Source organism: Gopherus evgoodei, chromosome 7, assembly GCF_007399415.2.
Source record: "Gopherus evgoodei ecotype Sinaloan lineage chromosome 7, rGopEvg1_v1.p, whole genome shotgun sequence".
NCBI lineage: Eukaryota > Metazoa > Chordata > Testudines > Testudinidae > Gopherus > Gopherus evgoodei.
In genome coordinates, this window is record NC_044328.1 from 12,706,475 (window position 1) to 12,719,673 (window position 13,199).

A 13,199-nucleotide genomic window follows, 5' to 3' on the forward strand; every position below is an offset into this window, starting at 1 on the left:
AGCAAGAATTTTTAATGAATCAGTAAACTCGGGTTGTACCATACAACTGGAGAATTGCTAACATAGTTCCTATTTTTAAGAAAGGGAAAAAAGGTTATCTGAGTAACTATTGGCCTGTTAGTTTGACATCTGTAGTATGTAAGGTCTTGGAAAAAATTTTGAAGGAGAAAATAGTTATGGACATTGAGGTCAATGGTAATTGGGACAAAATACAACATGGTTTTACAAAAGGCAGATCCTGCCAAATCAACCTGATCTCCATCTTTGAGAAGGTAACTGATTTTTTAGACAAAGGAAATGCAGTGGATCTAATTTACCTCGATTTCAGTAAGGCATTTGACACGGTTCCACATGGGGAATTATTAGTTAAATTGGAAAAGATGGGGATCAGTATGAAAATTGAAAAGTGAATAAGGAACCGGTTAAAGAGGAGACTACAACGGGTCATACTGAAAGGTGAACTGTCAGGCTGGAAGGAGGTTACTAGTGGAGTTCCTCAGGGATCAGTTTTGGGACCAGTCTTATTTGACCTTTTTATTACTGACCTTGGCACAAAAGGCGGGAATGTGCTAATACAGTTTGTGGATGACACAAAGCTGGGAGGTATTGCCAATACAGAGAAGGACCGGGATATCATACAGGAAGATCTGGATGACCTTGTAAACTGGAGTAATAGTAATAGGATGAAATTTAATAGTGAAAAGTGCAAGGTCATGCATTTAGGGTTTAATAACAATAATTTTAGTTATAAATTGGAGCCGCATCAGTTGGAAGTAACAGAGGAGGAGAAGGACCTCGGAGTTTTGGTTGATTACAGGATGACTATGAGCCACCAATGTGATCTGGCCGTTAAAAAAACCAGTGCAGTTTTAGGATGCATCAAGTGAGGTATTTCCAGTAAAGATAAGGAGGTGTTAGTACCGTTATATAAGGCACTGGTGAGACCTCATCTGGAATACTGTGTGCAGTTCTGGTCTCCCATGTTTAAGAAGGATGAATTCAAACTGGAACAAGTTCAGAGACAGGCTACTAGGATGATCCGAGGAATGGAAAACCTGCCTTATGAAAGGAGACTCAAAGAGCTTGGCTTGTTTAGCCTAGCCAAAAGAAGGCTGAGGGGGGATATGATTGCTCTTTATAAATATATCAGAGGGATTAATATTAGGGAGGGAGAGGAATTATTTAAGCTTAGAACCAGTGTAAACACAAGAACGAATGGGTATAAACTGGACACTAGGAAGTTTAGACTTGAAATTAGACGAAGGTTTCTAACCATTAGAGGAGTGAAGTTCTGGAACAGCCTTCCAAAGGGAGTAGTGGGGGCAAAAGACATATCTGGCTTTAAGATTAAGCTTGATAAGTTTATAGAGGGGTTGGTATGATGGAATAGCCTAATTTTGGCAATTAATTTAGCAGTTGATCTTTGATTATCAGCAGATAAGTATGCCCAGTGGTCTGTGATGGGATGTTAGATGGGGTGGGATCTGAGTTACTATAAAGAATTCTTTCATGGGTGCTAGCTGGTGAGGCTTGCTCACTTGCTCAGGGTTTAACTGATCTCCATATTTGGGGTCGGGGCAGACTGGCAGAGGCTGTGGAGGTTTTTCGCCTTCCTCTGCAGCATGGGGCACGGGTCACTTGCTGGAGGATTCTCTGCAGCTTGAGGTCTTCAAACCACAATTTGAGGACTTCAATAACTCAGACATAAGTTAGGGGTTTGTTATAGAAGTGGATGGGTGAGATTCTGTGGCCTGCATTTTGCAGGAGGTCAGACTAGATGATCATAATGGTTCCTTCTAACCTTAAAGTCTGTGAGTCTATGAGAGCAGCTGCAAGACTCATAGGTTCTGTCATTCCTTAGTACTTAACAACGGTCCAGTTGTATAAAGTAATTTGTATCATTGGTGGAATGTACAACCCATTGGCACTTGTGTGGGTACAGATTTAGTTGGGTACTGGAGAAATGATAGTCATGTTAAAATAATTGTTTTCTACCACATTAGCGTGGTGAATAGGTATTGCCCCTCCAGCCTCAGAATATCATGACTGCCAAAATATTCAGTTACTTGACTGTTCGCTGCATTCATGGATCAATCTCTGAATTAGACATGGAGGAAAGAAGAACGCAGAGGGAGCGGGGCTTTGTGCTTCATACATTTCACTAAGAGTCACACAACATGGATTAAGTTCCCAGATCTATCTGTGTGACCTTTGCCCTCACACGACCTGCCCAGTTTTCAGGAGAGCTCAGGGCCAGACTTTAAAATGCTCAGCACCCAAAATTAGGGTTAGATTTTCATAGGAACTCATCATTTCTATAGACATCAAATAAGGGCCTGGCTCTGAGAAGTACTTATGGACAGATTTTTTTTAAAATCCCAGCCGAGATCTTCACTCCTTGGAGTTCCTTTGAAAATCTGACCCTTAATCTCTGTGCCTTGGTTCCCCATCTGTAAAATGGGCATAATAGTACTTCCCTTCTCCCACCCTTTGCCTGGTCTGTTTAGACTATAAGCTCTTCAGGGGAGAAACTCTCTAACTATATGTTTGTACAGCACCTAGCACAATGAGATCCCAATCTCTGCCACAGCCTCTAGATGCTGCTATCAGACAAATAATACTAATGCGATGAAACATTGTCCCATGATTAGAGTATGTTGGTGTCAGAGACAAAAATGAAGTGAAGTTGATAATTTGTGCCAATTTAAAATGGTTACAGGCTTGACCCTTTCTCCAGTCAGGAAAGCAGCTGTGGCAGTGGCCAGATAATTGAATTCTAAAGCAGACTGGGATACTTGGGGTTGCTTATTTGCATATTAATACCCAGAATGCTTTTCCAGCTTGGAGCTGTAGCTACACAGCGGTGCTCTACTAACTGGAATCATGGATGGCTTTTACCCACCTTTACCTTCCTAACCTCACTGGTTTAATTTATTGTGAAATCCAGGTGACCTGTGCTCTGTGCCTCGCTCTTTGTTCATCATTACTTGAAAAGGAAGGCAAAATAAAGAGTGCCTTATGTCTGCCCCTCATCAGTTTCTAGGGATACACTCAGAAATCCCTTGGGATTTGCATTTTGGGGGGATTTATTACTGACAAACAAATGGCATTTTGTGGAAAATCAAATTAACCAAAAATTAACAAGAAAGAGAAGGGACTGTGCCTCTGGGCACAGTTGAATTTCCAGCCCTTAATTAAGAAACATTCTCTAAAACAAAGAATGAGTTGCCATGCACAGCCTCCCTGCCCTCTTTTAACATTTGCTTCTAGGCATCTAGCTATAGTTCAGTTCTAAAGAAATGCACTAAGGTTTTGCTCTCTGTAAGGGGCTTGTACCTGCCATATAAAATTTATACCCATTGGAAAGCAAAAGGTTTGCAGTGTTCATATTTTCACAGACACTGTACATAGGGCTGGCAAATGGAAGATTTCATTGTTAATCAGCTCTTCCATACAGGGGCAATGTAGCTCTCAAAGCACTTTGTAAAGGAAGGTCAGCCTCATTGGGAAACTGAGGTATACACCATTGACATGGCTTGCCTAAGGTCACAGAGGGGAGAATTGAACCCAAGCCTCCTAGCACCTAACCCAGTGCATGCTCCACTGGGCCATGTTGATTGATATGGTCCAGCCTTCTCTTAAATACATGAGTTACCATGAGTCTTTCGTTGAAAGCAGCCATCCCATTACTGCATCTGTGGATTTGTTTCTCAATGCATGTCTGCACCTGTGGGGTGGGGAGGAAGAGTCAAAGGAAGGGGAGCTGTCAACTAATAGGAGGAAGATGGTGCCAATTACAGAATTAGATGCATCGCTATGTGCAGAAGGGCCCTAGACTTGGTGCTACCAGAGAGCACGCAGTGGGGAATGGGAAGAAAGCAAAAGGGAATCGAACACTTGTCCCCAAATCTCTTCTTTCAATTTTCTCTTGCTTGTTTCAGAGGCGGGAGCACAGAAACGGGACTCGCACTGAAATACATTCTCTGGAAAGGTTTCCCTGGTGGCAGAAATTCCTCTGTCCCTGAAATCCTGATCATCCTCTCGGATGGGAAATCCCAAGGCAATATAGCAATACCCGCTAAGCAGCTGAAGGACAGGGGCACCACAGTATTTGCTGTGGGTGTCAAATTTCCAAGGTAGGAAATTGTCTTGGGGTGGGAGGGCAGGGAGTGGTGCACGGCTAACAGACTGGCCATTGCCTTCAGCATCTAAGTCCCCTGAGCAAGACCAAGAGATAGTTACAGAGTTGGAGGTAGGATTTGGGGAGGGACACAAGGGTGCTGGAAGTGACGTGGTTTCCATCATATACAGTTTGGTTCAATGGCTCTCAGCACTCCCCACTATACAAATTATTCAAGCCTCCCTGAAGGGATGTGAATGTGGAGCAGGAGGTCATTTTGTGACCAGGGTGAGAGAGAAAGAAGGGCGCTTGGCGAGAGAAGTGCTCTGATAGGAGCATGTGTCTTTGGAAATGTCAATGGGTTTTTAAGAGAAGATACACCAGGATGGATCCTGTGTAGACGTAAAGCTACATCACTAGTAGTTCTGAGTGCTTGTTCTTTTTAATGCCCATCCAGGAAAATAACTCTGACTGCAACGGGACTGTTCCTGTTCTTTAATGCTAGGAGATTGTATTAACATGTCCTGTCACCTGTGCAGGTGGGAGGAGCTGCACATGCTGGCCAGTGAACCTACCGAGCAGCATGTGCTGTTCGCTGAACATGTGGATGATGCTGCCAATGGCCTGTATAGCACCCTCACCAGCTCTACTGTCTGCAGTGCTGTCTCTCCAGGTAACTCTACTCCACTCTGGTGCATGTTTACTGTTGACTGTCCTACCTTTCACTTCTGCATGGGGATTGTCAGCTTGGCCTTGCACTTCCAGAGCGTCTCTCTGAAGCTGGCACCTCTAACACAGCTCACAGGGTGGCACAGTCTACTCCTTTGTGAGGTGTCTTCTCCTCTATTTAGAGGAAAGAAATGGAGGCTGCTGAGAGGTTAATATCAGTCAAAAGATGACTTCAAGGCAGAGCCACACCCTTGTGTGTGCTGCTCAAGGCACGAGGCCTGCCCAAACCCCAGGGACTGTATGAGAGAGAGGATAGTCCAGTGATCAGTGAACTCTTCTAGTTCTTAGGAGACCTGGGTTTGAGTCCTTGCTACGCTACAGTCTTACTGTATGACCTTGGTCAAGTCACTTAGTCTCTCTGTACCTCAGTCTCCCCCATTTAAAATGGGGATAATTCCTACCTCAAAGGAGTGTTGAGGATAAATACATTAAAGGCAGTGAGCCGCTCAGATGTATGGGGGGGGGGTCATATAAATACCTAAGATAGATGAGAGGTGAAAATCCCCTAAGAACTGTAGGTGATCGTATAAGTCACATTGCTTAATCCACTACTGGAAGGTGCTTAGATGCTACAGTGATGAGGGTGGTATAGGAAGCTATGTAGAACAGAAGAACATGGGTGGATTTGGTGGTTGCAGGTATTGTGCCTGAACAAAGCAGACTAAAGAAGCTGCACCCAGGAATCTAGTAAAGGGCAGACCTGCCCACCTGCAGCACATTTACTTGTTTTGGGGCATCACCGAGGGACTTGTCGAAAAGCTGCAATGAACTCTCTTTGCTGGACAGTGAGACAGGCTGTTGACTGAGCAATATCCCAGCTGTGTCAGCTCCCACTCCCGGGCAGCTTGACTTGCAGACAAATGCACCAGCTATTTTGTATGTGCTCTTTGTGCTAGGTTGCAAGATTGAATCTCACCCTTGTGAACGCAAGACACTGGAGACCGTGAAAGAGCTGGCTGGGAACTATATGTGTTGGAAAGGGTCAAAGAGACCAAATGCAGTGCATGCATCTCTCTGCCCGTTTTACAGGTAAGTCAGCCAGCCTGCTCTCTTGAAGTGAGTAGTGCACATAGAGTGAGAGCACACACACACATCCATCGTTAGGTATGATGACTTGGGTTTATGATTTACTGTAACTTTATATTAGTATTTATATTACAACAGCACCTAGTGGCCCCAGCTGAGGTTGGGACAGGCTCTGTACATATACATAGAAAGAGACAGTCTGTGCCCTGAAGAACATGCAATCAAAGCAATTAGTGAGAGGGGAAACTGAGGCATGGAGAAGCAAAGTGACTTGCCCAAGATCACCCAGTAGGTCAGTGGCAGAGCCAGGGATAGAACCCAGATTTCCAGGCAGATTCCCTTGTCACTGGACCATCCTGCCTGTTATGTAAACAGCCTCATTTATGTATTTCACACAATTCTCGTTTGTGCAACACTTGCTTATATTCTGGTCAATAAAGAGAGTGGATAAAACCCAGACACTGTGTTGACCCAGAAGCAGAGAAGTCCTTTTATCTGTGTTTAGTGGACCTGAAAGTCCTGGGAGACCCTGACCTATTGAGAGGCTTCAATAACTGTCTGAAAACAACTCCCGCTCATACTGAAACAAATAGTAAGGAGCAGGGTTGCAAACAGAGAGCTATGTTGTCAGGGCAGTGGCAGTGAGTTGCACAAGGAAATTCCTCTTGCGCTGAGGTGAGGACATATCTGAAAGATTGTGAAACTTGTCAGATCCTTAACGAAGTCAAATGCCTTCCAAAAGCTTCATTACTGTAGTTTGTACAAGAAGTGAAATTATTTTAAAGTGTCCTGCAAAGGAAAATGTAGGTTTGTGCTCTTTTTTTGTTTGTTTGTCTGATGTATAAAGAGAGCCTGAATGGGGAGGGAGGCAGAAGAGGAGGAATCGGTGGTGTTTTTCCCCTTGCTTGTTTTTTATACTAGAAATTCAGGTCTTGTCTATCCTGGAAAACATTGGGAAACTAGTCGGATTATGACACCAGATACCAAGGAAGTGAAATTTGACTCATTGAGCTGGGAACCTATTTTTATTCGGGCTGTCCAAAATCTCAGGTTTTTTTTTTTAACTCCAGATATCTAACAAACTCCTGGAAGGAGAGATCTGTTAAAGATTGAGCATCCTTTCCTCTTCAGTTAAGGGCTGAGAAATGCCACACTACGCTTCTCTAAGCCCCAGTGAGTCCTCCAGCGAAGCTAGGGAAGACTAGACTCAACAAGGCTGATATTTCTAAAGTGTGTGTTTGTTTGTTTGTTTTTAAATCAGGAATTCATCCACCTTTTAATACAAAACTCTCCTACCCCCTTGCATGTTATAAATAAGGCTACGTTTTAGTCACAGGTATTTTTAGTAAAAGTCATGGACAGGTCATGGGCAATAAACCAAAATTCACAGCCCATGACCTGTCCACGACTGGTACTATATATCCCTGACTAAAACTTGGGCTGGGGTGCTCGGAGCGGGGAGGGGCGGTCCGGGGGCTTGGGGAGTGGCCCGGGATCCCCACGGGTGCTGGGGGGTGGGCAGTGGTGCACAGCCCAGGACCCCCGCTGGTGCTGGAGAGGGGTTGGAGTGGAGGGGCTGGCAGGCTGGAGGGGAACCGTAGCCAGTCAGGGCCGATGCAAGGATGTTTTGCACCCTAGGCGAAACTTCCACCTTGCGCCGTGCCCTCCCCTGCCCTGAGGCACCCCCACCTTGTGGCAGTTCCCCCCCTCTGCCCTGAGGTGCCCCCCCCCACGAAAGCTCCCGCCCTGCGGCAGCTCCCCACCTCCCACCGTGAGGAACCCCCCCTGCCCCAGCTCACTCCTGCCCCACCTCCTCCCCAAGCAAGCCGTCATTGCTTCACTTCTTCTGCCTCCCAGGCTTGCGGCGCCAATCAGCTTAGGTGCCGCAAGTCTGGGAGGCGGGAGAAGTGAAGCAGCCACGGTGTGCTCAGGGAGGAGAGGGCAGGGGTGAGCTTGGGCAGGGAGTTCCCCTGCGTGCTGTCCCCCCCCTTACTTGCTGCAGGCAGCCCTCCCCGCGCTCCTCTGTCCCAGCTCCCTCCGCCTAAATGCCAGCGGCGACCGGGGCGGCCGAAGATCCAGCCACCGTGGTCGCTGCCTTAGAAAATGCTTCCCCCCAAATCTTAGTGCCCTAGGCGACCACCTATGTCACCTAAACTGTTGCACAGTCCTGCAACCAGTGAGAGCTGCAAGGATGATACTTCCAAGCACGGGCAGCGCGCAGAGCCCCCTGGCCCTTCCGCCTAAGAGCTGCAGGGATATGCCGGCCACTTCCTGGGGAGCCCCCTCCCCCAGCCCCCGAGTTAAGCGCTGACCTGCAACCCAACCCCTTGACCCAGCCCTGAGCCCCCTCCCACACCCAAACGGGTGCTGCTGTTTAGGCAGCCCCTGAGCCAGCCGCACCAGCCCCTGCAAAAGTCACAGAATCCATGACTGACACGCAGTCTTAGTTATAAACAAGCAAAAAAAAGGACACAAACATCATTTATTTTTCCCTTCCAGGTCACCTTTATTTTAAGATGAGATAAATGGTTTCAAAATCATGATCAATTCACTCATTGATCTCATGTGGAGGGATTCTTAGGGGTCAAGAATTGCTTCCTAGTCCAGCCCTTGCTTTCATATTAACTGGTCAAGTTAGAGCTGGTTGGAAACCAGAGGTTCCATTTCATGGGAAATTGCAACATTTGTTTTTATTCGGATTCAGAACAAAAAGTTGATATTTCCCACAGAATGAAAAGTCCAATAAATGTCAATTCAGAACTATTAAAATATCTGATATTGTAAAAATATTATAATATCAAGTATTTTAATTCAGCCTATAAAATAGTTAGTAGTCTAAACAAAGTGAAGCAAATTGATAGTAAAAATGATTTGTTGCAACTTTTTCACATCAAATTTTAATTCGATCAGAAATCGATCTGTTCTCATAAAATGTTTCAATTTTGATGAAACTGCATTTTTTGAGGGAAAAATTAATTGTCTAGAACTTTGACTCAATGGTCAACCTTGCAAATGCCTTGTTAATCTTTTAAATACTTAATCAGTCCAATTTCATGTTTTGTATCAATCGTTCTATCTTAGTTGGAGAAGAGTCTTAATCAAGCACCCGGCCAGATGCTACCGAGCTACATGCGCAGGTAGGACAAGATCTTTCTGAAAAATCTGATTTAAAGTCTAAGGAAAAAAAGTAAACTAATCTCAGGTGATTATTTTTAAACCACATTCAATTCCTGAGCAAGGATTAAAAAAGCAGGGATCATAATTCTTAATGGGTGTTAGTGAGGAACTGACCCTTTACCAATCTTTCATTAAGCACTAAAGAAAGGAGTGAGATTTCTTGTTTCCCTCATGTTCTTGACCATGAAATCATTCTGCTGGCTTAAAACAGTTACCCTCAGTCTCTCCCTTCACTCCTGGAGGAGCTGGTTCACCTTTAATTAATCTGAAATTCTTCACGTTCTTGTTTGTTGATAGTAATTCAGGAATGGTGCGATTCTGTTGTCATCACCTGCATAAGCCAGCAAGAAATAGTATCCGGGGATTGCATTGCTACCAACGTGGAACATTTCTGCTCAAGTTGTAGCTGAGTGAGATGCCTTCAGCCGTGTAATTTGGAACCATCAGTATCATTCATTTAAGATTTCAGAGTTGTAGCTGTGTTAGTCTGTTATCAGCAAAAACAACGAGGAGTACTTGTGGCACCTTTGTTAGTCTCTAGGGTGCCGCAAGTACTCCTCCTTGTTTTTTCATTCATTTAGGAGGGAACCTGACACGTAGTAGTTGTGTAACTTGGTTTGGTGGTTGTGTGGGAATAGCTACTCTGGTTGATTTATCAATATGACAGACCACTCAGTGGTTCAAATCCTGGAGTGTCCTGATTGCTTTGTTTTCCTTGAATGCCCTTTGAAAGTACAGCCTCATCATTTAAGCCCCCTGATTCACAAGGGAAATGGAGATTCCTCGATCTAGCAAAATTTGTATGTGCGGCGCAAGCAATGCAGTAAATTCTGGAGGAAAGGGTAGGATTGGAAAATGAAATGGATAGCTCCTATACTGTTGTTCTGATACTGTCAATGTGTGGTGTCACCAGGCCGTGCTATGGGGACACATCATAAATACAGTCCAGCAGATGAAACGTTCAGTGATAGAGTGTTCTGGACTGCTTGCATTCACTATATCTCATGGTAGCTCTTGAGCAAAAAGCGTTGTAAGTCACACCCCAGAACCATAAGTGCTGAATATGCACCATATTATCCAAAAGGAATCTGAACAGAATGAGCCAGATTCTAATCTCTTCTCTCCGTGAATCTGGAGGAACTAAATTGATTTCAATAGTTACTTCAGATTTACACCAGTATAACTCCAGTGGAGTTACTCCAGCATTTCCCTGATGTAAGTGATTTCACTCCACAGCAATTCGAGTGCAAGGTGGCAAACCACACAGAGGCCTGGTCTACACTACGCGTTTAAACCGATTTTAGCAGCGTTAAACTGATTTGACGCTGTACCTGTCCACACAACGAGGCCCTTTATAGCGATATAAAGGGCTCTATAAATCAGTTTCTGTATTCCTCCCCAACGAGAGGAGTAGCGCTAAAATCAGTATTACCATATTGGATTAGGGTTAGTGTGGCTGCAAATCGACGGTATTGGCCTCCGGGCGGTATCCCACAGTGCTCCACTGTGACCGCTCTGGAAAGCAATCTGAACTCGGATGCACTGGCCAGGTAGACAGGAAAAGCCCTGCGAACTTTTGAATTGAATTTCCTGTTTGCCCAGCGTGGAGCTCTGATCAGCATGGGTGGCGATGAAGTCCCAAATCCAAAAAGAGCTCCATTATGGACCGTACGGGAGATACTGGAGCTGATCGCTATATGGGGAAACAAATCTGTTCTATCAGAGCTCCGTTACAGAAGACGAAATGCCAAAGCATTTTAAAAAAATCTCCAGGCTATGATACAGAGTCCACAGCACAGTGCTGCGTGACATGCATAACGGAAAGCCAAAGAATCAAATGGACGCTCATGGAGGGAGGGAGGGAGGGAGGGGGTACCAAGGACTCCAGCTATCCCACAGTCCCTGCAGTCTCTGAAAAGCATTTGCATTCTTGGCTGAGCTCCCAATGCCTGTAGAGTCAAACACATTATCCGGGATGGTTCAGAGTCTGTCTCGTCAATTTATCCCCCGCTCCCCCTCCGTGATAGAAAAGGGGAAAAAATTGTTTCTTGACTCTTTTATGTGTCACCCTATGTATACTGCATGCTGCTGGTAGACACGGTGCTGCAGCAGTAAACAGTAGCATCCTCTCTCCACCCCTCCCTGGTGGCAGACAGTACAGTGCAGAAGGACTGATAGCCATTCTCGTCATGAGCCCGTGAGTGCTCCTGGCTGGCCTCAGATGAGGCCGGCCGGGGGCGCCTGGGTAAAAATAGGAATGATTCCCGGTCATTCCCAGTAGATGGTACAGAACGGCTGGTAACCGTCCTCATCATAGCAACTGGGGGCTGAGCTCCATCAGCCCCCTCCCTTTCATGTGTAAAGAAAAGATTCTGTACTGCCTGGACTATCATAGCAGCGGGATGCTGAGCTCCTCTCCCCCACACCGCTTAATGTCCTGCCTGGACTATCATAGCAGCTGGAGGCTGCTTCCCCCTCATTTTATCTCAGTAACAAGTCAGTGTTTCTTATTCCTGCATTCTTTATTACTTCATCACACAAATGGGGGGGACATTGCCATGGTAGCACCCATGACAGCAGCAGACAGTACAGAATGACAGATAACCGTCTCTGTTGTCATGCAAAGGCAAACGAATGCTGCTGTGTAGTGCTGCAGTATCGCCTCTGTCAGCAGCATCCAGTACACATACGGTGACAGGAAAAAAAAAGCTGAATGGGCTCCATGGTTGCCATGCTATGGCGTCTGCCAGAGCAATCCAGGGAAAAAGGGCGCGAAATGATTGTCTGCCGTTGCTTTCACGGAGGAAGGAATGACTGACGACATTTACCCAGAACCACCCGCGACAATGATTTTTGCCCCATCAGGCACTGGGAATTCTGGGTTGAGATCCAAGGGGCGGGGGAGACTGCGGGAACTATGGGATAGCTACGGAATAGCTACCCACAGTGCAACGCTCCAGAAATCGACGCTAGCCTCATGGACCATGGACGCACACTACTGAATTAATGTGCTTAGTGGGGCCGTGTGCACTTGACTTTATACAATCTGTTTTACAAAACCGGTTTATGTAAAATCGGAATAATCGCGTAGTGTAGACATACCTTTAGGAATGGACAGCTTTGCAGAACCGATACTGAATTGTAATGTGGTCTTACAAAACCGTGCTTACAAAGAGTCGGCTTTTTTAAATGGTTGGCGCTGCCCATGTCAAGAATGGATTCATTCAAGTGTAAAGAAGTTAAATTTAAGAAATTACTGAGTTCTGCTATTGGGGTTTTGGTTTATGTACATTCTTAATACTCAAGCAAAGCTACACAGACATCACAGCCTTACTTAACTGTGCTTTACTTGAGTGGAGAGAGACCATTCTGCAAAGTGAGGGAAAATTACCTTCCAATTGCCCTGGAGCCCGTTTGACTCTGCATACACTCAAAACACGTACGGCTAATCTACTGTGTAGCATGGCTGTATTTTCTCTCTGGACCCAACCCAGGCTCTCTCCTTCTCCTTCTGTGGTGCCTTTGCAGATCCTTGCGATTCCCAGCCTTGTCACAATGGAGGCACGTGCGTTCCAGAGGGATTAGAAAGGTACCACTGTGTGTGTCCCGCTGGATTTGGAGGAGATGCTAGCTGCGGTATGTGGGGTCTAAGCCTGGTCCACTGTGCGGTGTTAGCTCTTGAATCTGTTGATTGGGACCATCCCTGGCAGCCTGCCTCCCTGTAACAGCCCTGGTATAGGGTTATAATGCAGTTTGCTGGATGGAGTTGGGGCTGACCACTGCCTTTTAAACCCTGCTGCAAGGCCTGAGTTTGTTTTCCTACTGCTTGATATAGGGCTGTAGGGCTGTCAGTGACCGGCACTTGCTGCCTAGTGCTACCTGAACAGGTGCTGACTGAGGATGTTCAGCTTTATCTGTTATCAGAGGGGTAGCCGTGTTAGTCTGGATCTGTAAAAGCAGCAAAGAATCCTGTGGCACCTTATAGACTAACAGACGTTTTGGAGCTTTATCTGCTTTTCCAGGGGATGATCCTGCCTGCTCGCTCCTCAGAGCCCCTGTGGCTGCAGGAGGCATCAAGAAAGGAATCCCAACAGTAGTGCCAATTGAGATATTTTCTGGAGGTGGCAAATTCCAGTCTCCCCACCCC

At 45.8% G+C, this 13,199-nt stretch overlaps 1 protein-coding gene across 3 annotated transcripts in view; it reads left to right on the forward strand.

Annotated features, from left to right (window-relative positions):
- VWA2 (von Willebrand factor A domain containing 2) overlaps positions 1–13,199 on the forward strand; it is a 52,496-nt gene that overhangs the window by 25,129 nt on the left and 14,168 nt on the right. For all 3 annotated transcript variants that reach the window (XM_030570693.1, XM_030570695.1, XM_030570694.1), the window contains 5 exons: positions 3,942–4,136; positions 4,660–4,793; positions 5,746–5,878; positions 8,957–9,012; positions 12,581–12,688. In XM_030570693.1, the coding sequence (XP_030426553.1) occupies positions 3,942–4,136; positions 4,660–4,793; positions 5,746–5,878; positions 8,957–9,012; positions 12,581–12,688 (626 nt within the window). The remainder of the gene's footprint in view (positions 1–3,941; positions 4,137–4,659; positions 4,794–5,745; positions 5,879–8,956; positions 9,013–12,580; positions 12,689–13,199) is intronic.